At 45.0% G+C, this 24,391-nt stretch overlaps 1 protein-coding gene across 1 annotated transcript; it reads left to right on the top strand.

Annotated features, from left to right (window-relative positions):
* The first annotated feature begins 619 nt into the window (after nucleotides 1-619).
* Nucleotides 620-23,503, top strand: CCT3 (chaperonin containing TCP1 subunit 3). Its single transcript, XM_063439238.1, has 14 exons — nucleotides 620-728; nucleotides 12,533-12,594; nucleotides 12,683-12,733; nucleotides 15,009-15,071; nucleotides 15,902-15,998; nucleotides 16,094-16,211; nucleotides 16,882-17,068; nucleotides 19,410-19,559; nucleotides 19,678-19,810; nucleotides 21,217-21,298; nucleotides 21,794-21,974; nucleotides 22,282-22,527; nucleotides 22,803-22,934; nucleotides 23,184-23,503. Exons 1-14 carry the CDS (start codon nucleotides 701-703, stop codon nucleotides 23,283-23,285), a joined length of 1,632 nt encoding a protein of 543 aa, XP_063295308.1. The 5' UTR covers nucleotides 620-700; the 3' UTR covers nucleotides 23,286-23,503.
* Nucleotides 23,504-24,391: the final 888 nt, after the last annotated feature.

The raw sequence follows: 24,391 nt of genomic DNA, 5'->3' as shown, positions 1-24,391 counted from the left end.
CCGGGTATTTCGGACTCTCCGCTGTGTGTTTCTCTGGCCCTCACGCTGGGTATTTCGGTCTCTCCGCTGTGCGTTTCTCTGGCCCTCACGCTGGGTATTTCGGACTCTCCGCCGTGTGTTTCTCTGGCCCTCACGCTGGGTATTTCGGACTCTCTATTTTCTATCCGCCCTGTGTATTATCTGCACTCATGTCGCTTTACCCCTAGTATTATAACTGTGCTCTGAATTCAGTGTATGTGGGAGCTTCTCTCACCCTATCCCCTTACCCTATACCTAATTTAGTCATCAGACACTTTCTTACGTTAGGGGCGGGCCTCAAAATATAAATCTACAAACTGCAACACCCTGCATGCCACTCCCAGGCCTGCAATGAAATAAACTGTCACTAGGGGTTCTGAAACTACAACTCCCGGCATGCTTCGCGAAGCATCGCGCAGGCGCACTGTCCCAACGGTCACCACGCGGCTTCCATCTCCATGCTGCGCGGCCAACCAAGCTTGCCAAGGCGAGCCCGCTGTTCCCGCCCTCCCCCCCTCCCGAGCTCCCATTGGACGGAGATGTCCTGCGGCGGGTTCTGATTGGTCAGACGGACGTCACGTGCCGTTAGGGTGCGCACGCAGGGGGAGGAGCCGTTTTTTTCTTTCTCCAGAAGCTTCTTCTTCCTTTTGCCGGTACGCAGCGCAGTTTGTCCGCCGCCAAGATGATGGGCCGCCCGGTGCTAGTGCTCAGTGAGTGGGGGCTGGGGGAACGGCACACGGGGGGTGCGGGGAGTATTTCTTATAATAGAGGGGAAGGAATCCGCCATGTCATTACCACAGCACGGCGGGGCCGGACACGGACAGACACCCAGTATGACAGGATAGACCCTCACTGTGAGATTACTATAACAGTCACAGCAGGGCCTGAGATGGACAGACACCCTGTATGACAGGATAGATCCTCACTGTGAGATTACTATAACAGTCACAGCAGGGCCGGAGATGGACAGACACCCTGTATGACAGGATAGACCCTCACTGTGAGATTACTATAACAGTCACAGCAGGGCCTGAGATGGACAGACACCCTGTATGACAGGATAGACCCTCACTGTGAGATTACTATAACAGTCACAGCAGGGCCTGAGATGGACAGACACCCAGTATGACAGGATAGACCCTCACTGTGAGATTACTATAACAGCCACAGCAGGGCCAGAGATGGACAGACACCCAGTATGACAGGATAGACCCTCACTGTGAGATTACTATAACAGTCACAGCAGGGCCAGAGATGGACAGACACCCAGTATGACAGGATAGACCCTCACTGTGAGATTACTATAACAGTCACAGCAGGGCCTGAGATGGACAGACACCCAGTATGACAGGATAGACCCTCACTGTGAGATTACTATAACAGCCACAGCAGGGCCAGAGATGGACAGACACCCAGTATGACAGGATAGACCCTCACTGTGAGATTACTATAACAGTCACAGCAGGGCCTGAGATGGACAGACACCCTGTATGACAGGATAGACCCTCACTGTGAGATTACTATAACAGTCACAGCAGGGCCTGAGATGGACAGACACCCTGTATGACAGGATAGACCCTCACTGTGAGATTACTATAACAGTCACAGCAGGGCCTGAGATGGACAGACACCCTGTATGACAGGATAGACCAGGGGTAGGCAACCTACGGCACTAGTGCCATGCACGGCACTCGTGGTGTCTTTGCACGGCACTCAAGGCTGCTAGAGTCAAACAGGCTCTGGCCTATCAGGAGTCCCAGTAAAACTTCAGATATCTGCTAATCCGAAAAGGTGGTGAAGGACAATCCTCAATTTATGCATTGCAGCACATAGAGGTAGTGATCTTAGATCACTTCCTCCCAACACTTGTGAATAGGAAACCACACTGTAGTAGAGCAGCTCGCAGTTGCTGTTGCAGCTCCTGTCCTTGACCTGTACCTGGCCAGACTAGTCCCCACTGGAACCCAGGGAAGCCACCCACACTGCTATATATACACAGAGCTGCAGAATAACCCTCCCCTCATACAAATAATACGGACAGCCCACACACAAACATACACACAATCCACAACGAAACACCACTAACAATCCACATACATGCACACAACCCCACATGCAATACCCCAAACAGCCCCCACACACTACCAAACACACACTTTGACATATCCATCCACACACACACAATTCCACAAGCAGCACCCATACACAGCTTACATTCATTAGTATCATACACAATACCATAAACTACTCATGAACATAAACAATATAATAGCTCATATACGCAGGGCCTTCTTTAACGTGGGGCAAACTGGGCAGCTGCACCGTGAGCCCTGCTGGCCTCAACTATTTCTAACCCTCTGGCTGGTAATCTGCACACTAAGGAGGCCCACCGGGTGGCCCATGCACAAAGGACCACCCACTGGGCTTCTGTCAGCAGGGATCCGGCACACGCTGAGGTGCTTTAACAGCGCGAGCAGGCCCCTTGCTTTTCGGCAGCAGGCTGGGAGGAAGTGACGGCCACGCATCACTTCCTCCCACAAAGAGAGGAGCACGCAGGAAAGAAGAGTAGGCAGATTGGAGGGGGGCTGGCCAAGAGCTCTAGACCCCAACTCCGAACGCCTTCAGCCACCAGCAGGAAAGGTAGGAAACTGGAGGGTGAGTTTTAAAGTGTATGTCTGTGTCAGTATGTCTGTCAGTGTGTGTGTGTCAGTATGTTTGTGTGTGTGTCAGTATGTCTGTGTGTCAGCATGTCTGTGTGTCAGCATGTCTGTGTGTCAGTATGTGTCAGTATGTCTTTGTGTGTGTCAGTATGTCTGTGTGTGTGTCAGTATATCTGTGTCAGTATATCTGTGAGTGTGTGTGTCAGTATGTTTGTATGACAGCATGTCTGTGTGTATGTCAGTATGTCTCTGTGTGTGTCAGTATATCTGTGTGTATGTGTGTGTGTGTGCTTGCAATCACGCCAACACCACATACAAACATATTCCACAAAAACACACAAAAACTGCTTAGTGCTAAATACAGACCTGCAAACATGAGTAAATGGTAGAGCCCCAGCTGTCAATGCATTTCTGGAGTTGCACGACAGATGGGGATCTACCTTTTTATCACCCGTGCAACAGGGAGACCGCCAAGAATTCTTGCACCTCTCTACTTTAGGTCTGCCACTGTGTTGAGGTGGAGGACGTGATTGCATGCCTGGGAGGGGGGACAAGGTCCAGGGGGCCCTAAGCAAATGCTTTGCCCAGGGTCCAGTCATTATTAAAGACAGCCCTGCATATATACGCACAAATACAACGATACAAAGCAATTACAGTACAAATAACACAAGCAGAATACGGCAGCACACACACCTCGATTTATAAAAAAAATAGGACCGGCACGCTACGGGACATCACAATCCTATATCGGCACAGTGCTGCTAAAAGGTTGCCTACCCCTGGGATAGACCCTCACTGTGAGATTACTATAACAGTCACAGCAGGGCCTGAGATGGACAGACACCCTGTATGACAGGATAGACCCTCACTGTGAGATTACTATAACAGTCACAGCAGGGCCTGAGATGGACAGACACCCTGTATGACAGGATAGACCCTCACTGTGAGATTACTATAACAGTCACAGCAGGGCCGGAGATGGACAGACACCCAGTATGACAGTATAGACCCTCACTGTGAGATTACTATAACAGTCACAGCAGGGCCAGAGATGGACAGACACCCAGTATAACAGGATAGACCCTCACTGTGAGATTACTATAACAGTCACAGCAGGACCTGAGATGGACAGACACCCAGTATAACAGGATAGACCCTCACTGTGAGATTACTATAACAGTCACAGCAGGGTAGTGATGGACAGACACCCAGTATGACAGGATAGACCCTCACTGTGAGATTACTATAACAGTCATAGCAGGGCCGGAGATGGACAGACACCCAGTATGACAGGATAGACCCTCACTGTGAGATTACTATAACAGTCACAGCAGGGCCTGAGATGGACAGACACCCAGTATGACAGGATAGACCCTCACTGTGAGATTACTATAACAGTCACAGCAGGGCCAGAGATGGACAGACACCCAGTATGACAGGATAGACCCTCACTGTGAGATTACTATAACAGTCACAGCAGGGCCTGAGATGGACAGACACCCTGTATGACAGGATAGACCCTCACTGTGAGATTACTATAACAGTCACAGCAGGGCCTGAGATGGACAGACACCCTGTATGACAGGATAGACCCTCACTGTGAGATTACTATAACAGTCACAGCAGGGCCTGAGATGGACAGACACCCAGTATGACAGGATAGACCCTCACTGTGAGATTACTATAACAGTCACAGCAGGGCCTGAGATGGACAGACACCCAGTATGACAGGATAGACCCTCACTGTGAGATTACTATAACAGTCACAGCAGGGCCTGAGATGGACAGACACCCAGTATGACAGGATAGACCCTCACTGTGAGATTACTATAACACTCACAGCAGGGCCTGAGATGGACAGACACCCAGTATGACAGGATAGACCCTCACTGTGAGATTACTATAACAGCCACAGCAGGGCTTGAGATGGACAGACACCCTGTATGACAGGATAGACCCTCACTGTGAGATTACTATAACACTCACAGCAGGGCCGGAGATGGACAGACACCCTGTATGACAGGATAGACCCTCACTGTGAGATTACTATAACAGTCACAGCAGGGCCAGAGATGGACAGACACCCAGTATGACAGGATAGACCCTCACTGTGAGATTACTATAACAGTCACAGCAGGGCCAGAGATGGACAGACACCATGTATGACAGGATAGACCCTCACTGTGAGATTACTATAACAGTCACAGCAGGACCTGAGATGGACAGACACCCTGTATGACAGGATAGACCCTCACTGTGAGATTACTATAACAGTCACAGCAGGGCCTGAGATGGACAGACACTCTGTATGACAGGATAGACCCTCACTGTGAGATTACTGTAACAGTCACAGCAGGGCCTGAGATGGACAGACACCCAGTATGACAGGATAGACCCTCACTGTGAGATTACTATAACAGTCACAGCAGGGCCGCAGATGGACAGACACCCAGTATAACAGGATAGACCCTCACTGTGAGATTACTATAACAGTCACAGCAGGGCCTGAGATGGACAGACACCCTGTATGACAGGATAGACCCTCACTGTGAGATTACTATAACAGTCACAGCAGGGCCTGAGATGGACAGACACCCTGTATGACAGGATAGACCCTCACTGTGAGATTACTATAACAGTCACAGCAGGGCCTGAGATGGACAGACACCCTGTATGACAGGATAGACCCTCACTGTGAGATTACTATAACAGTCACAGCAGGGCCGGAGATGGACAGACACCCAGTATGACAGTATAGACCCTCACTGTGAGATTACTATAACAGTCACAGCAGGGCCAGAGATGGACAGACACCCAGTATAACAGGATAGACCCTCACTGTGAGATTACTATAACAGTCACAGCAGGACCTGAGATGGACAGACACCCAGTATAACAGGATAGACCCTCACTGTGAGATTACTATAACAGTCACAGCAGGGTAGTGATGGACAGACACCCAGTATGACAGGATAGACCCTCACTGTGAGATTACTATAACAGTCATAGCAGGGCCGGAGATGGACAGACACCCAGTATGACAGGATAGACCCTCACTGTGAGATTACTATAACAGTCACAGCAGGGCCTGAGATGGACAGACACCCAGTATGACAGGATAGACCCTCACTGTGAGATTACTATAACAGTCACAGCAGGGCCAGAGATGGACAGACACCCAGTATGACAGGATAGACCCTCACTGTGAGATTACTATAACAGTCACAGCAGGGCCTGAGATGGACAGACACCCTGTATGACAGGATAGACCCTCACTGTGAGATTACTATAACAGTCACAGCAGGGCCTGAGATGGACAGACACCCTGTATGACAGGATAGACCCTCACTGTGAGATTACTATAACAGTCACAGCAGGGCCTGAGATGGACAGACACCCAGTATGACAGGATAGACCCTCACTGTGAGATTACTATAACAGTCACAGCAGGGCCTGAGATGGACAGACACCCAGTATGACAGGATAGACCCTCACTGTGAGATTACTATAACAGTCACAGCAGGGCCTGAGATGGACAGACACCCAGTATGACAGGATAGACCCTCACTGTGAGATTACTATAACACTCACAGCAGGGCCTGAGATGGACAGACACCCAGTATGACAGGATAGACCCTCACTGTGAGATTACTATAACAGCCACAGCAGGGCTTGAGATGGACAGACACCCTGTATGACAGGATAGACCCTCACTGTGAGATTACTATAACACTCACAGCAGGGCCGGAGATGGACAGACACCCTGTATGACAGGATAGACCCTCACTGTGAGATTACTATAACAGTCACAGCAGGGCCAGAGATGGACAGACACCCAGTATGACAGGATAGACCCTCACTGTGAGATTACTATAACAGTCACAGCAGGGCCAGAGATGGACAGACACCATGTATGACAGGATAGACCCTCACTGTGAGATTACTATAACAGTCACAGCAGGACCTGAGATGGACAGACACCCTGTATGACAGGATAGACCCTCACTGTGAGATTACTATAACAGTCACAGCAGGGCCTGAGATGGACAGACACTCTGTATGACAGGATAGACCCTCACTGTGAGATTACTGTAACAGTCACAGCAGGGCCTGAGATGGACAGACACCCAGTATGACAGGATAGACCCTCACTGTGAGATTACTATAACAGTCACAGCAGGGCCGCAGATGGACAGACACCCAGTATAACAGGATAGACCCTCACTGTGAGATTACTATAACAGTCACAGCAGGGCCGGAGATGGACAGACACCCAGTATAACAGGATAGACCCTCACTGTGAGATTACTATAACAGTCACAGCAGGGCCGGAGATGGACAGACACCCTATATGACAGGATAGACCCTCACTGCGAGATTACTGTAACAGTCACAGCAGGGCCTGAGATGGACAGACACCATGTATGACAGGATAGACCCTTACTGTGAGATTACTATAACAGTCACAGCAGGACCTGAGATGGACAGACACCCTGTATGACAGGATAGATCCTCACTGTGAGATTACTATAACAGTCACAGCAGGGCCGGAGATGGACAGACACCCTGTATGACAGGATAGACCCTCACTGTGAGATTACTATAACAGTCACAGCAGGGCCTGAGATGGACATACACCCTGTATGACAGGATAGACCCTCACTGTGAGATTACTATAACAGTCACAGCAGGGCCTGAGATGGACAGACACCCTATATGAGAGGATAGACCCACACTGTGAGATTACTATAACAGTCACAGCAGGGCCTGAGATGGACAGACACCCAGTATGACAGGATAGACCCTCACTGTGAGATTACTATAACAGCCACAGCAGGGCCTGAGATGGACAGACACCCAGTATGACAGGATAGACCCTCACTGTGAGATTACTATAACAGCCACAGCAGGGCCTGAGATGGACAGACACCCAGTATGACAGGATAGACCCTCACTGTGAGATTACTTTTTATGATACTCCATATACAGATAAATAGATAAATTTATAAACTGAGATCATTTTACCTTTCATCTATAGAGAGATATGGAAATAGGTTAGAGCAAGACCATCTAACATATCGTTTACACATGGTTTTCTAATGTAAATAAATAAGGTTAAGTGCATAACCTTGGGCTATAATAGTAAATCAGTTACCCGTATACAGAGTGTCATCATTTGTGTATGTGTGTGCATGGACCATGCAGACTGGTATCAATTACACATGTATTTGCATGTACCTAGACAGTGGCGCTGAATCTGACATTCCTCACTTTAACGTTTGAATGCAGTGCAACAGCTTAATTAGCATTTTACTTAGTGTTGTGTGTATGTGACCAGTCAACTTGAGTCAGATGTAATATTATAGGCATGTGTGTTACCGTCCTCTGCTCATATTATTTATACACACTTGTCTAGGTCATCTCTGATTTTGTGTGTATGTACATAGACTAATCAGCCATAACATTAAAACCACCTGCCTAATATTGTGTAGGTCACCCTTCTGTTGTCAAAACAGCTATAATGGGGGGCGGGGCCGGACCGCCGAGCGGGAAAGTCGCATGAAAGAGCAGCTCCTGCTAATTTACAGCCAAAACCGTGCATAAAATCGACAAAAAATGTTAATTTCGGACCGACAGCAACAGTTCTCAATGCCGAAGAGGTGCTGGTTCCAGGGAGAGGCCGGCTATTCAAGTTTCAGTCCCCTGGAGGGAAGGTCGCCGTCAGACCGGGCGAGGCCTTCACCGGCGGTGAGTGGGGCAGACGGCCGCTGCCCCACTATCCTGCCAGAAAGCACCCGGCCAGAGACCCAGCCCCGGGCGGAACCGGCCCCGCTTCCCCCCCCTATGGACCGGGGGGGTGATCCCGGTCCTCACCCAAAGGCTACACGAGCAAGGCCCAGGGAGATTGTCGCCCCGCATGGGGACCCAGGCGCACTACCTAAAATGGCGGACGCCATGTGTACTGCAGCGGGAGAAACGGGCCACCACCACAACGAGCCCTCGGCAAAGATCAGCACTGCGGGTAGGAGCCTTGATGGAGCGGAGAGGCCTGCGACCCTCATACCTCGCACCATAGCTCACCAAGCGAGGCCTACACTATCTCGCCACCGAGAGATACCACGGGTAAGCGGGGCACGTAATGGGACGAAACTGCTGAAAGTGCTTACCTACCATGGCGTACAGGGACTACTACACACAGCGACATGCCCTCACAAACCGACCACAAGCTTGCCCGCTGACCATAAGCTCTGCAAGGCGGCAGCCCAAACGAAGGGGCGCAGACGACACCAAGCGACAGACCTCCTCAGACATAAAATGTATCCCAATGGACTCTGCCAAGCTGAGGCCCGACCCGGGCGGCCTGCAGGACACCAAACACTTGACTCTGCCCAAACGTCCACTCCGGCGGAAAAGTGTACCCGACAACCCTATCTAGCCCAACGAGTCATCAGCTGTACAAGAAGCGACGCATATCGAAGAGGCAGCTTCTCCGTCCCACGGACATTTCCCAGGGCCTACACCAGCAAGCGCAAATCAGACCAGCCTGGGTGATACTACTCATCTAGACCCATCTTAAGAGCATGTTAAACCTCAGAACACCTGAGTAAATATATTGAGGCTAATACATGGTTAAACATAGCCCACTTAAACGCCACGTACAGCCTAACCGAGCGCATGACCTTTATTTTGGCCTACCACTTATATTTTTTGTTTTCCTCACTATACATCTCAATTGCATCTAGCATGTTCCAACGTAATACAAAAAAACAAAATGTGCAGTTTTTACGTGCCTATCTGAAAAATCTGTTGACTAATCTATGCGTGCTGTTGTGGCACTTTTGCTATACTTGTAATTCTTCTTGCACAGTAAAAATAAAGAATTTAAAAAAAAAAAAAAAAAAAAAAAAAAAAAAAAAAATAAAAAAAAACAGCTATAATGCATTGAGCCGTTGATTCCACAAGATCTGTGTGTCCTTTGGTATCTGGCACCAAGGCATTAAAGGGACTCTATAGTCACCATATAAAAGCAAGAAAGACAGGTCCCCCAGCCTTCCTTCTTGCTTTTATATGTACTTTCATTTATTTAAGGGGGACCTACTGCCCCCCCCCACCCCTGAGCGGCGGGTGGGGGCCATAAAATTATCAATAAGGGGGGGGACCTATTGTCGGCCCCCACCCCTGAGCGGCGGGTGGGGGCCCTAAAATTATCAATAAGGGGGGGGGGGAATCTACTGTCCCCCCCGGCCCCCACCCCAGTGCTCTGTGTCATTTTACAAGCGTGGGAAAGTTCTTTGGAATTTTTCAATAAGGGGGGGGACCTATTGTCCCCGGCCCCCACCCCTGAGCGGCGGATGGGGGCCCTAAATACAAAGGGGGGGGACGACGACCCTAGTTAACCCCCCCCCCCCCCCCCCCCCAAAAATTATCTCCCTACCTACCCCCCTCACCCTAAAAATAATGAGGGGGGGACCATTTTCTTGAGCCCCAAAAAAGGGCAAATAAAAAGCTATAATATCCGACGCAAAAAAACCAATCCATGTTCACCCATGGAGGGCTCTGCGCAGACTGAGCTCCGCAGGGCCTCTTGCCCCGCCCTGCAGTTAGGCTAAGAACACTCTGATTGGTGGGTTTAAGCCAATCAGAGTGCTCTTTGTCATTTTACAAGTGTGGGAAAGTTCGTTTGGAATTTTCCCACGCTTGTAAAATGACACAGAGCACTGTGATTGGATGGCTTGAAATCCATCCAATCACAGTGCTCTGTGTCATTTTACAAGCGTGGGAAAATTCCAAAGAACTTTCCCACGCTTGTAAAATGACACAGAGCACTGGGGTGGGGGCCGGGGGGGACAGTAGGTCCCCCCCTTATTGATCATTTTAGGGCCCCCATCTGCCGCACAGGGGTGGGGGCCGGGGGGGGGGGAAGGAGAGTAGATCCCCCCCCCCCCCCTTCAACCACAATTGTGGACAGACAGCATCCCTGTGGGTTCGGGCTTCAGCTGTCAGCTGAAGCCACGCCCACAGCAGTGCTGACAGGCTATCAGCACACAAAGCGCGTTCACAGTGCTTTGTGTGCTGTTAGCCCGTCTGAAGTATTCACCCCGAATGCATCAGACGAGAGGCCTTTTTAGGGCCTCTGAACTCGGAAGTCCCTCTGGTGGCCGTCTGATTGACTGCAACAAGAGGTGTTCCAAGCTTCCAATGTAAACACATTTTCTCAGAAAATACAGTGCTTACAAGAAAAAGGCTCCGGGTAGCTGTAGCACTCACCAGAACAACCTCATTAAGCTGAAGTTGTTCAGGTGACTATAGTGTCCCTTTAACAGCAGAATCTTTAAAGTCCTGCGAGGTGGGGTGTCCATGAATTTGATTTATTCTTCCAACACATCCCACAGATTCTCAATTGGATTGAGTTCGGGTGAGTTTGGAGGCAAAGGCAACATCTTGAACTGTTATGTTCCTCAAACCATTCCTGAACAATATTCACAGGGTGCATGATCCTGCTGAAAGAGGCCACTGCCATCAGGGAACACTATTCCTATGATGGGGTGTATGTGGTTTGCAACACTCATGAATACCAGGACCAAAGGTTTCCCAGCAGAACATTGCCCAAAGCTTAACACTCCCTAAGCCAGCCTGCCTTCTTCCTATAGTGCATCTCTTCTCTGCCTGATTTAAAAGAAAACTTAATTCATCAGACCAGGCAACTTTCTTCCATTGCTCTATGGTCCAGTTCTGACCCTCACGTCACCGTTGAAGGCACTTTTAGTGGAGGACAGGGGTAATCATGGGCACTCTGACAGTCTGTGGCTGCATAGCTCCATACGCAGCAAACTGCGATGTAATGTGTGTTCTGACTCCTTTCTATCATGGCCAGCATTACGTTTTAATCAATATGTGCTACAGTAGCTCTTCTGTGTGACGGAACCAGACAGGCTAGCCTTCGCTCCCCACAATGTGCATCAATGAGCCTTGTTTGTATATGACCCTGACGCCAGGTCACCAGTAGTCCTTCTTTGCACCACTTGTGGTAGGTACTAACAACTGCATACCTGGAATACCCCACAAGACTTGCCAGTTTGGAGATGCTCTGACCCAGCAAGAACTATATGGACCTTGTCAAAGTCACTCAGATTTTTTTCATTTGTCCATGTCTCCTGCTTCCAACACTTGAAATTCAATAACTGACTGTTAACTTGCTGCCTAGTATATCCCACCCCATGACAGATGCCATTGTGATGATATAACCACTGTTATTCACTTTACCTCTCAGTGGTTTTAATGTTGTGCCTGATGTGTTGCTCTCTATAGCACCAGGCTACATATAGCTGCCAGCACATGCTAATTGGTTCTCTACTTCCCCCTTGAAAAAAATTAGAGGGACACTCAAAGCTTCAAAACCACTTAAAACAAAAACAAAATTACTCCAACAAAAAAAGTGTTTTTTCTTTCCTTGATCTATGTTACTTGTAGCAGATTAGAGAAAAGCCAACTCTTCAAATCATAGATAATCATAAACAATCTCTTAATGCATCTGTGTGGGTAACAAAATGATGTTTGCCAAATGAAGGGAAGACTTATTTAGTCGCACTTGGTATGTTTAGCGTGGCCATGAAAATAATCTAAGTTCCTGCACACTTTGTAGACTATATCACAGGCATTTCACCAATAAAAAAAATATTTCAGCTCTTGCGGGAGTAGAATTTCTAATTGCCAAAATATATATGGTTACATTCTAATTATCATTCACTTGCATGATTGTGAGCAATCCATACCATTAAATTGGGTAGATTTGATGATAAAACACATAAGGAATGATTCATATTTAAGAATTCCTTCTCACCTCTGTCTTACAGGTCAGAACGTCAGGAGAGAGTCCGGAAGAAAGGTCCAGTCTGGGAACATTAATGCTGCCAAGGTACAAATCAGTGTCACAAATGTTTTTAGAATTGAGTGTAACTCCTAAATGGTCTGGTTTACCAACCGCCGTCTCTTTAAATTTCCAGACTATTGCAGACATCATCCGGACATGCTTGGGACCAAGAGCCATGATGAAGGTGAGCTGTCATCTGTAGTGGAAAAAGTATTAATTATGCTGATTTAAAGGGCACTGGTCCTCTTTTTGTTGCAGATAATCTTGTTTTCTAGCATATCCTGTTTTCTATGCATTTGTTAACAATGTGCTAAATACAAGATATAAATTAAGTTCTGTTTTCCATATATCTATGATTGGTACACCTTATTGTGACTTTATATTTAGACACCCAGATCCTAAAGGTGTGAGTAGTCTATTTAAAAGATCGCTCAGGCAGTGTAGCCAGCACAGCCCATTGTAGTGGTCATGATGCCAGAGTTGCCCTGTTGCTGTCCGACGGTAAGTAATGGAATTATTTTTAGCACTGTGACACCACTTACCTGTGTCCCCAGAGTGTAACCTGCATTTGGTCTTCTGTTGGAGAAGCTGGATGTCTTTTCAGAATAAAGCACGTCCCTCAATGGCCCTGCTTAGTGCTGTAGAGCTATCCGGATTCTCCTGCAGAAGAATGCTTGGGCTTTGGCCATCGGCATTCTGAGTGACTCAAGTAAGTTTTACAACGTACTACTAAAACAGTTTGCTTAGTATAGGAGGTTGCAAGTGCACTCTTGGCACCATAACCACTACAGCGGGCTGTATTGTTTGTGATCAGTGGTTTATATACCCGTATATACTAGAGTATAAGTCGACCCGAATATAAGTAGAGACCCCTAATTTTACCCCCCAAAACTGGGAAAACTTATTGACTATATGTATATGATGCAGTGTGTGTAACCTTGGGGGGGGCATTTTTATTTTTTTAAAAAAATATTATTTTGATATTAAATTTTTTTTTTTTATATTTTTATTTTAATAGAAAATTTTTAATTATATTATTATTTAGATTTTTTTTTGTCCCTGGTGGTCCAGTGGCATGGCCTGTGCAGGATGTGGGCTGACAGCGAGCTGTTACTTACTTTTCCTGCAGCTCCCTTCCCCTTCTCCTCCTCCTCGGTCTGAGTGCCGTGTGGAGCGTTGCCATGGCTCTCGCAAGACTTACAGTGGAGGAGAAGGGAGCTGACAGGAGCTGCGGGAAAGGTAAGTAACAGCTCGCTGCCAGCCCCCAACAAGACCGCCGGGCTTGTAATGAGCCCGGCGGTCCTGGTCTGTATTATGGCAATGTAAGTTTTCATAATACAGACATTGACTCGAGTATAAGACGAGTGGGGGTTTTTCAGCACAAAAAATGTGCTAAAAAACTAATCTTATACTCGAGTATATACGGTAATGTATCACATATAAATATTTATATATTTTATTGCTTTAGGGACTGATAAAATCTTACCTGTTGCCATTTGCTCTTTGAAAGGTGCATACTTGAACTCTGTGCAGTTGTAACTGCTTGGGGACCCTCCCTTAAGCAGGGCATTCATTACGGGTGACGCAGACAATCCTAGCTTCATAGCCAACATGTCTGCCCCAGTCAGTGTGAGAGTGACACTGTGACACAGAGCAAGAGAGGTGCTTGAGGGAGACTTCTACTGCTTTCTTTGTTACCCAATACTTCTTTATAAGACCTGTGTACTGCCGGCATATAGCTCTAATTCCGCAAATTGACAGGTGGGCAAGTGGCTAAACTGTGGCTTTAAATTAAACTCTATACTTCAGCTAGCAATGTAATGCTCTTTAAATGAAAGTCAGCAGTGTGTGCCATGAGTTACACTTTAATAAATTATTGTATATGTTCACATATTTTGATATAGCAACTGAGCTATAATTAAATTCCAGTTTATTTGCTGTTTCCTCACTAATTACTAAAGGTAGTGATTTAACAAATGAATTGTAAATGGTCAGTCGGTTTAGTACTTACTTGGGTGCCCAGGACCGGCTCCTTTTTAGAGATCATTAATGCAGAATTCCCTACTTCCTCATTAGTGACACATTTTTGCCCATTTTTTGGATAGAATTCTTTGGCTGTAGACTACAGCTGATGCTCTCAATTTATGAATTCCATCCAAATAGAGGCAAAATTGCTATCTAATCCGAAAGGCAACATTTCTCTTCTAGTACATCTGAAGAGGGTGGAATATTGTAGGTGACTATAGGAATCGTGTAAATCACAAACCATTCGAAAACAGTTATTTCTGGGACGGCTCCAGGGGGCACCTGGTAGCATCACCACAATAGCAACCTGTAGTGATTGTAGTGCTTAGACTGACTCCTTAATGGCAAGATCTTTTTTTTTTTTTTATGTTAATACCCTTTTACTTTTCTGTTCATTATACAACATAATAGCTACATTTCTTTTTCCTTTTCAGATGCTGTTGGATCCGATGGGTGGGATTGTTATGACCAATGATGGCAATGCTATTCTACGAGAGGTCCGTGTGCACTACTTTGGCAGATACAATATCACTTTACCTAAAATCTTCTGTGTTTTTAAGAAACAATGCTATGAATGTGTTCTTGTTAGTCACACTGATAACCAGGAGAAGAGCTTCCACGTGGAAGAATGCTTCCTTATGATAGCAAATTATTGTGCAATCTCACTGCATTTGATTGGTGCGCTTGGGGCATTTGCCATAAAGCACCAATTTTGCTGCACTGGAAGGGGGAGACTGTTGTCACTGACAGTTTTCCCCTGGGCAGAATAGCTGGGAGAGGGGACTTTCTATTTGATAAAAGTGTGAGTAAAAAGATTTACTGTTTGTTTTTGTTTTTTTTCTAAATTGTTTTTTATTTAGTTTTGTGTGATTGAGAGTACATTTACAACCATAGATATTGAATGTTCAAGTAACATACTGTGGGTAAACGGCATGTGTACGATGACCAAAAGTTCCAGAGGGGTAGTATGTGTCAATAAGCTAGGAATCTCCATGGTTTATTTATTTCTTTTTAGTCAGGATTAAGGTTAGGAAGGTGGCTCAGAATAACTAGCTGGGCATAGTATACCAGCGTTGTTTGCTGTGTAGTGTGGGCAATACTATAGGTCTTTATGTTAAATCTTGTTGGTAGTCGTTGGATAGGAGACTTCAGCCCTTGGTCCTTTTGGCCATCAATAGCCAGAAGGCGGCGAGCTAATTTGTGAAAAATCTGTGTAAAGCACGAGTAAAAGGTATTACTGCAAATTTTTGAAGTGTTCCTTAAAGTGTGTTGGATATTCAATTTTTTGGCTTGTTTTAACTTTAACGTTCCTTGTTTCCCGTATTAGATCCAGGTGCAGCACCCGGCAGCCAAATCCATGATTGAGATCAGCCGAACCCAAGATGAGGAGGTTGGAGATGGGACCACATCTGTCATCATTCTGGGTAAGTGTCCTGGATGTTTCAACCACTTCCTAAACGGTATTCACAAAGTTCTGTATGTCTAAATGTTCCGCTTATTTTATTTTTATATTCCCCAGCCGGTGAAATGCTGTCTGTCGCTGAGCAATTTTTAGAGCAGCAAATGCATCCGACTGTGATAATCAGCGCCTACCGCAAGGCTTTGGATGATATGATAAATCATCTTAATGAGTTAAGGTAAGACTGACGAACACTGCATTTTGTGTGGCAGGTAGGCGCTCTGGCAGCAGACGAGACAGTGTTTTGACTTCTAGGTACAGTGCTTGCACCTCTGTCTGTGAATGTCTTGATCCCACTTAGGGACATGAGAAAAAAACCACTAAAACACAATTTATTTGGGGGTTCACAATATCTTGGTCTATCTACCTTATCTATATCATGCCTCTTGGGGATACCCACTTCTGAGACAGACTTTCTGGGTAATTGGGATATGAGCCACACAAATAGCTGGGAAATATAATTTAATATACGTTTATTGAATAACTTGTTGATTAAAATGTACTGGTTATGGTAAAGCAATTTAGGCTTAGGTTTTAAAAAAAAATTCAGGTAAGTGACAGAAGGGACCTGTTGGATACTACGGTGCTATGAATAGAACTTTGTATTCCTTGCACTATAGTTTTCCTTTAATGTTTTAGAAACGTAGAAAATGTCACTTTAAGTAAATAACGCCCATCCCTGCAATTGTAGCAGCTTAAAATAAAGTTCTCACAGCATGCCATCACTAAGCATTTCTTTAAAAGAATCAATTTGTTTCCATCTTTTTTTTTTTGTTTTTATTCCAGTTTGAAAATCTGTTATTCTTTAGCCATGCTGCTGTGTTCATTGTATTTTCTTTTTTTCGCAGCACACCGGTTGATGTTAATAACAGGGAGCTGATGCTGAAAATCATTAACAGTGCTGTCACCACTAAGGCGATCAAGCTCTGGGCAGACTTGGCCTGTAATATTGCTCTGGATGCCGTGAAAACTGTGGAGTTTGAGGAGAATGGCAAAACGGAGTTTGACATCAAAAAATATGCTAAAGTAGAAAAGGTAAGTCAAAAACTGCTTTATAAGCATCAAATGTCTGCCTGTAGACGTGTTGGGCATGTTCTCTCTTACTTTGAAACATAAAGCCTGGTGCTTTTAGATAGAGGGATGAGAGAACATCATAGGTTAATTCATTGGAGTGTTGTGATTGGTCTGAATCCCCTAGCCAATCAGAATACCAATGCTGGTCAGTGACTATATAAGGCACAGATTACAACTTCTCTTTGTAAATATAAGTAAAACATACAAAGATCTTGGCTACATCTCCTTTCCTTGCTGAAGTACTCAATGCCTATTAAGTATCCCATTTTTAATAATCCGCCTCTCCGGCAGTCATTTAAACTTACGGGAGGTTCTCTTCCTCTTTCTGTTTGCTTTACTACCTCTGCCATCTCCCACAATGTAACGTGTTCCCTCTTACTCCTGAGCACAAGCCAGCGTATGTGTGTCATTTTGCGTGTTCTCATCCCCTGTTTTCTGCAGCACCCCTTCCTTTCTAAAAGGGCAGCTCTTCTAGGGGAAAAGAGGGGCTTGTAGAGGCTGCAGCCATAAGAACTTAAGCATTCACAGGCTCTTACTAGAAATAACCACAATGACTACATGCATACAAAACTTAGGCATGTATTAATTTGGGGTTTATCTACTAAACAGTTTTTTACTGTAAAATTGTACTTTTTTTTTATTTTATTTTTATTTAAAGCTGTACTGTTCTTGTAATGGCAGCCCTCAAGCTGTTGTAGTTGTATGATTCACAGTGATTGCTCTGTCCTTGGAACCCCAGTTTATAACACAGGGCTTTGTCTCTGTTGCATATCTGCTCCTTCTCCCCCCACTGAACCCCTCACACTATATATCCTGGCATATTCTCTGTTTGGTAACAGGCCGCTTATGGACGAGGATGTCCTTGGAATAAAGTTAAAAAGAAAAGTTAACTTGAAAATGTCTCTTGGTGCACTGCTCAGTGTGCCTGCAAACCTCTACCCCATCAGGTTGTGAATTTAATCGTTAGCAACTGGTTAGTAGGGAGGGATTATTATCTTTGAAAGCTCTCTCCAGCAGGGGTTTATGATTCCGGGGTGCCCAATAGCCAGATCCCCAGATGTTGTAGGACTACAACTCCCATGATACTGTGCATGTCTTTAGAATTCCTTAATGGGTTTAAAACCTCTGGGGATCTACCTTTTTGGTAACTCTGATTTTAAACTAAGGAGCTCTCCGATGTTAAAACCAAGATCCTGTTTTAACTTTGTCTGTGTTCCTTTATCCTATTACGAACCAGGCACCAATAATACATTAAGGCTTACTCATCTTGACATCCGGTGGGGAGCCGCTTCTTGTGGCAGTGCTGCTCTGTCCAAGGATACTGTTTGTCTGTGACGACAGTTTCCTCATCCGGTCCGGCAAAAGCAAGCTGAAGTGATTTAGGGTGTCTCTTTAACTCCTTAAGGACCAAACTTCTGGAATAAAAGGGAATCATGACATGTCACACATGTCATGTGTCCTTAAGGGGTTAAGTAAGATCATTTTAAACCATCATAAATGCTTTTTCAGTTTATATCCAGCCCAGTTAACTGTTTAGAGTTGACCTGGAGGACATTGCAGTACGTTTGAAGTGCTTATGGTACTGAGATTTTCATACATGTTCGCCTACTTTCTTTTGTCATTGTGATAGCGCCCATTTCTTTCTTCAGCACAATAGGCTTTGCAGTAGGTTGAGGCTCTCTGTTTTTTTCAGTTGGTTTCTAATGGACAAATGTAAAGTGTTTGCATAGCAACAAGGTGGGTCCATATTAGACCGCCACATTTATTGTTTTAGTCTGAAAGGACTAAGGCGGAGTGCATTGCAGAATAACCGGAATATGAATGAATGGGTTGTGTGTGAACAGTTGATCTGTAACATTTCTGACTCTCTTTGCTGTTAAAATGTTGGTGTCAACAAGCTTAAAGGGCCAGTAATGTCTGTAAATGGCTGTTTATATAAAGTAGCACACAAATTCAGATAGTTGTACAAAATGGAATAATCTAACTGGCTGCTTGATGTCGCCCGCCAATCAGAGAGCACATTTAGGCTTTGAATAAACTGTCAGATACTTGCCTCCAACATGAATGAGTTAATGTGGAGGTTCATTTCTGCATTAGTGGTGCCCCAACAGAGACGCCATGGTTTAGGACTTTGACTGGTGCACCCCATTTTTGTTAATCAGCTCATGCAATTTCACACAAACCATGATGACTCCAGCCACTTTGCACTAGAACCACTCGAGTACAGTTTGGTGAATTGGCATCACTGCCATGCTTTTCCAGTTCACTGGTAGATGCTGACTTAATGCTCCTGTTTTGACAGATACCTGGAGGGATCATTGAAGACTCCCAAGTTCTGCGAGGTGTCATGGTGAACAAGGACGTCACTCACCCAAAAATGCGTCGGTATATCAAGAACCCACGTATCGTTCTCCTTGACTGCTCGTTGGAGTACAAGAAAGGGGAGAGCCAGGTGAGATTAAAGGCACAGTGTTAATCAGTCAGAATCAATGTAGTACAGTTAGGATAACAGTTTAAATGTTTACACCTGTCACTGAATCACCCCCCCCCCCCCCCCCCCTTTCCTACAGACTGAAATTGAGATTACACGCGAAGAGGACTTCAATAGACTTCTGCAGATGGAAGAGGAGTACATCCAGCAGGTCTGTGAAGACATCATCCGCCTCAAGCCAGACCTTGTTATTACCGAGAAGGGAATCTCTGGTAAGGAGGGGAAATGTATACATTATTGCACATGACCTGTCACCTATAGGATAATACTTAATGCTTGTCTATATCGGAGACTTGGAATTTGTCCATAGCAAACCCAATTGGGTTCTGAGAATCTTCTGTACATCTGTGAATTGTAAGTTTGTAGGAATTGGGATTTCAAGTCAATAAGTTATACAAGGCCTCCTCTATATAGAACACCCTCTAGTTCCTCGTATATTTTACTGTCTAGTTTGCAATTGCAGGGCTCAGGCCACTAGGTGGCGGTGTAGTCTAACAAACCTGTTTTATTTGTGGCATGCTGAAGTCTGCACAGAGAAGTGTTTCTCCATATATAGACATCTATAGCATGTATATCAAGGGCTAAACATTTTCACTTACTATTCACCATGGCACATACTAATTCACCACGGAGAATGCTATGACTTGCAGCATCAAGCTAATTTTAAGGCCTGGCTAGTAGCCCAGGACATAAAATGTTAAGCCCTGTATATTTATCCAGATGTTTTGACTAGGAGATTGTCCTAAACTCAGTTCCACCAAAGTGTGAGTAAAGTGTAGTGATGCTTACCTAGGTCAGAACCCAAAAGCTGGTCTCCATGCAATTTCTGTAAGTTTACAATAACACGTCATAGTGATCACACCCAAGGTGGTTGTGTTTCTGTACAATCTCCCCCAGTCCAGTGGGGACTCCTTTGACTCTAGGGAGGGAGTAATGACTGGGTTTTTCAGACTTTTTAGAAATATTCCTGTTGATCGATTAGTAATAAGCCCAGTCCTGTGTGTGTTCTTTGGTTCCCTGTCTAAAAAGATTAAGAACCAGTGCTTTAGATGGTCCATGGACCTCACTATTCTGGCTGTTACTTTTCCGGAGGTAACAGTTTATCATCTCTCGCCCCACTAAATGTTTTCTAAGGGCTTACAGGGGTGCGTTGTGGAGGCAAGCAAAGACTCCATATATAGCAGCATGACCATGGCCAAGATGGTGGTGATATCCCGTAATGCTCTGGGCTCACTATAGCATTCCATCCATAGTGCCATACTCGTGCTGCAGTGTGAGGGTTAAATTAATTTACATGGTGTACTCTGGACAGGGCTGCCACGTGTGGAGTCTAAATTAGAATCCCAAAAAACTATGTAGACTTTTTAACATAAATGAAAGCACAGTCCATAACAAGTTTTAGTTGGTTATCAGGCTGTGCAAGAAAATGGGAATGTGACAGTTTCACTTAATAAAGTTTACACGAACATGAGTCATCCATAAGGTTTGAGTTAAAGCCTTTTCTCCTTTCCCAGGAATTAAATTGGCATAAGCCTGAATTCCAATCAAGCTCTCTGTCCTTGGCCGTTGTACGATCAACTGTTCTCATGCTACGTTTTTTTTTTTTTTGTTTCCTCAGATCTGGCTCAGCATTACCTGGTAAAAGCCAACATAACAGCCATTCGCAGAGTACGCAAGACGGACAACAACAGAATAGCCAGGTAAATGGATGGGTTGAGCGTATGTAGCCGAGATGAACTGCAATCTCTAATTACGGAGAATAAAAACCCATTTATTACACTGGCTTGCATTAAAGTGATTTTTTTTTTTCTAAGTTTCTTAGGGTCCTGCTTGCGTTCTTAGTAGTTTCTTGAAATCATCTCCCACTGTATTGTTCTATTTAGTAACTCTGCATTATTAGAACGAGACCGCTGGTATAAAGAGACCCCTAAGGTCTTTGTAAGAGTATTCTTTTGGACTGCAACACGCTTAACACCCGCGTCCTTCTAAGACATGTATGTAGCAACCGTTCTACTGCTTGGGCCTATATAGTGTTTAACTCTGGTTTATATACCACCATGGAGATAAGACAATATGAAAACCATTCTGTCTTCCACTGCATTAATGTTGGTAAATGCGTGTCCTGAAAGTCTTAGTGTTTTATTTTGAATGTTTTTTTAAGATTGAAACTGAGTCCTTTCTGTTCTTTAACACAGAGCCTGCGGTGCCCGTATTGCCAGCCGCACAGACGAACTTAAGGAGGAAGATGTGGGGACTGGATCTGGACTATTTGAAATCAAAAAGATAGGCGATGAGTATTTTGCTTTCGTAACAGAGTGCAAAGAACCAAAAGCATGCACCATTGTTCTCCGAGGAGCCAGCAAAGAGATTCTTGCGGTGAGTGTGTTCTAGCATGTTGACCAGTAATTGTTTTGAGGGAGAAAAAAAATCTGTTTTGCATTTAATTATTTTTTCTTCTTGCACCATAAACTGTACTAGGATCAGATGTCTTTTATGGTACATGGAGTGTTCCTTTAATTGTGGATACAAATATTTCTGAAAATGGGCATGCAATTATGTTAGGGGCTATGTACAGAACAGATCATTATCTAAATGTGCCAGTGGTATATTCACACTCAGACAACACATCCTAGTGAAACAAAGTGTGATTTTTGTCTCTAACTTTAAATTCTATCCCCTGCAGGAAGTGGAACGCAATCTTCAGGATGCCATGCAAGTCTGCCGCAATGTGATGATCAGTCCCTACCTGGTGCCAGGAGGAGGAGCCACTGAGATGAGTGTGGCACACAGCCTTACCGAGAAATCCAAGGGCATGACTGGGGTGGAGCAGTGGCCATACCGCGCAGTGGCTAACGCACTCGAAGTCATTCCAAGGACGCTAATACAGAACTGCGGAGCTAGCACTATTCGTCTGTTAACATCTCTCAGAGTAAGAAGGATTCAGTGTTTCTGATTGCTAGTTAGTAAATGCTTTTCTGGAGAAGTCCTCTGCAACGTCTCTAAAGACGTATTATCTGTTAACCACTGATTTCAAATGTGCGTCTCTGCTCCCTGCTGTGTGCCTGGTTTTGACCTGGTTCTTCAGTATCAAGATTATTGTATTTCTTTACGCGCAATTGTTTCTAGGATTAAAAAAAACAAAACTCAAATTGCTAAATATTTTTGACTAATGACTGCAACCTGTTTCCCCCATCCCTCTCCCAGGCAAAGCATACTCAGGAGGGATGTCAAAGCTGGGGTGTAGATGGCGAGGCTGGTGTAATTGTGGACATGAAGGAATTGGGAATTTGGGAACCAATGGCTGTTAAATTGCAAACTTACAAAACTGCTGTAGAGGTAAGTGTTACAGCCCCCTTTGATTTTTTTTTTTTTTCTTCTTTAATGTCAATTAAATGTCAATGTCCTTTTCTTTATACATCGGCTTCCCTCCCCATTACATCCTGCATATTCACCCATCATTTTGGGTGGTTTGCTATAATTGATGCAAGGTACCCCTAACGAGATCTAAAATGCAACATTACTTGTATACACACAGCTTACCTGTACATTTGTCTTGCTCACAAATTCTTCCTTCCTCCCCCGCAGACTGCTATTCTGCTGCTGCGTATAGATGACATAGTGTCCGGCCAGAAGAAGAAGGGAGAAGACCAGGGCCGACCTGCCCCAGAAGCACCTCAGCATGAATGAAGACCATAAGAAGACTAGATGGTATTGTCTGGATGTCCCATCTGAAATGGCACTTGTTACAGCTCTCCCTGAAGCTGTTCGAGAATACTCGGTCCTCTTCCATTATACTGTGACCTGGCGGGGGAAACGTTTTGTATTTATTTCTGTATGAGATAAGGGTCATAGAGAAGTGTGTAGAATGAGATTACCTGTAACGTCACTTGGCGCAAAAATAAAAACGACTTGAAATCTGACTGTGTATATTTCTCTTTGGCCTTATGTGAATAATGAAGTGAGGGCTGTGCCCAAATAGACCTAAACTCCCAGAGTACCTGCCTTGCACAGACTTCTCATGGATCTGCATTGGGTAGTCCTGTGATTGGACAGCCACAGAATGTCTGGGTGGGGTTAGAAGTAGAACGAAAGCTTTTGACAGCTGTTTAGATATGCACCCAATGAAAAAATATTTAATGGCATGCCTGTTTTCAGGGGGGTATAGCTACTAAATTGTAGAAGTTTAATTGGAGTGTTAATTTAATACAACACAGGACATAATTGTTAGGTAATGGGTAATTTTTTTTATAACATTTTCGGGTGTCCTCTCTCATCTATACATTGATACCCCTGGACCATCTTGGGGTTATAAACGAAATTGTGAATGTCAAATTCTGGCCGTAGTGGTTACAGTGCCAGGAGTGCCCTTGCGAACCCTCCCTTCTCCTGAGCTAAACCATGCAATGCAGGACTAGCTGGATAAGGACATAAGTCGATCTTACTCAGCCAATGAGCGAAGTCCTGCACTGCTGGGTCTATCTTGGACAGGCTCTGGTTCCCTTTTGTATTTGAGCTGTAGAGCCAAACTGTTAAAAAATGGTTTTGACTACTTACATTGTGGGTGTCAGGGCTCTCTTGGCACCATAACTACTACAGCACACTATAGTTATGGTGCCTGGAATTTTTTTTACATTTTATTTAAATAAAGTGACAATCCATTTACCCCTAATGCAAAATGGCACCGGGGTTCACTAGACACTGCCGCAAGAAAATAGTTTTGCACATTAATCACCGACTGAAGGAATTTCATATATTCTACCTGTTAGAGGTCAACTTTTTTATTTTATTTATTA

The sequence above is a fragment of the Pelobates fuscus genome, chromosome 13, assembly GCF_036172605.1.
Source record: "Pelobates fuscus isolate aPelFus1 chromosome 13, aPelFus1.pri, whole genome shotgun sequence".
Taxonomy (NCBI): domain Eukaryota; kingdom Metazoa; phylum Chordata; class Amphibia; order Anura; family Pelobatidae; genus Pelobates; species Pelobates fuscus.
This window is presented reverse-complemented; position numbering and strand designations above follow the sequence as displayed.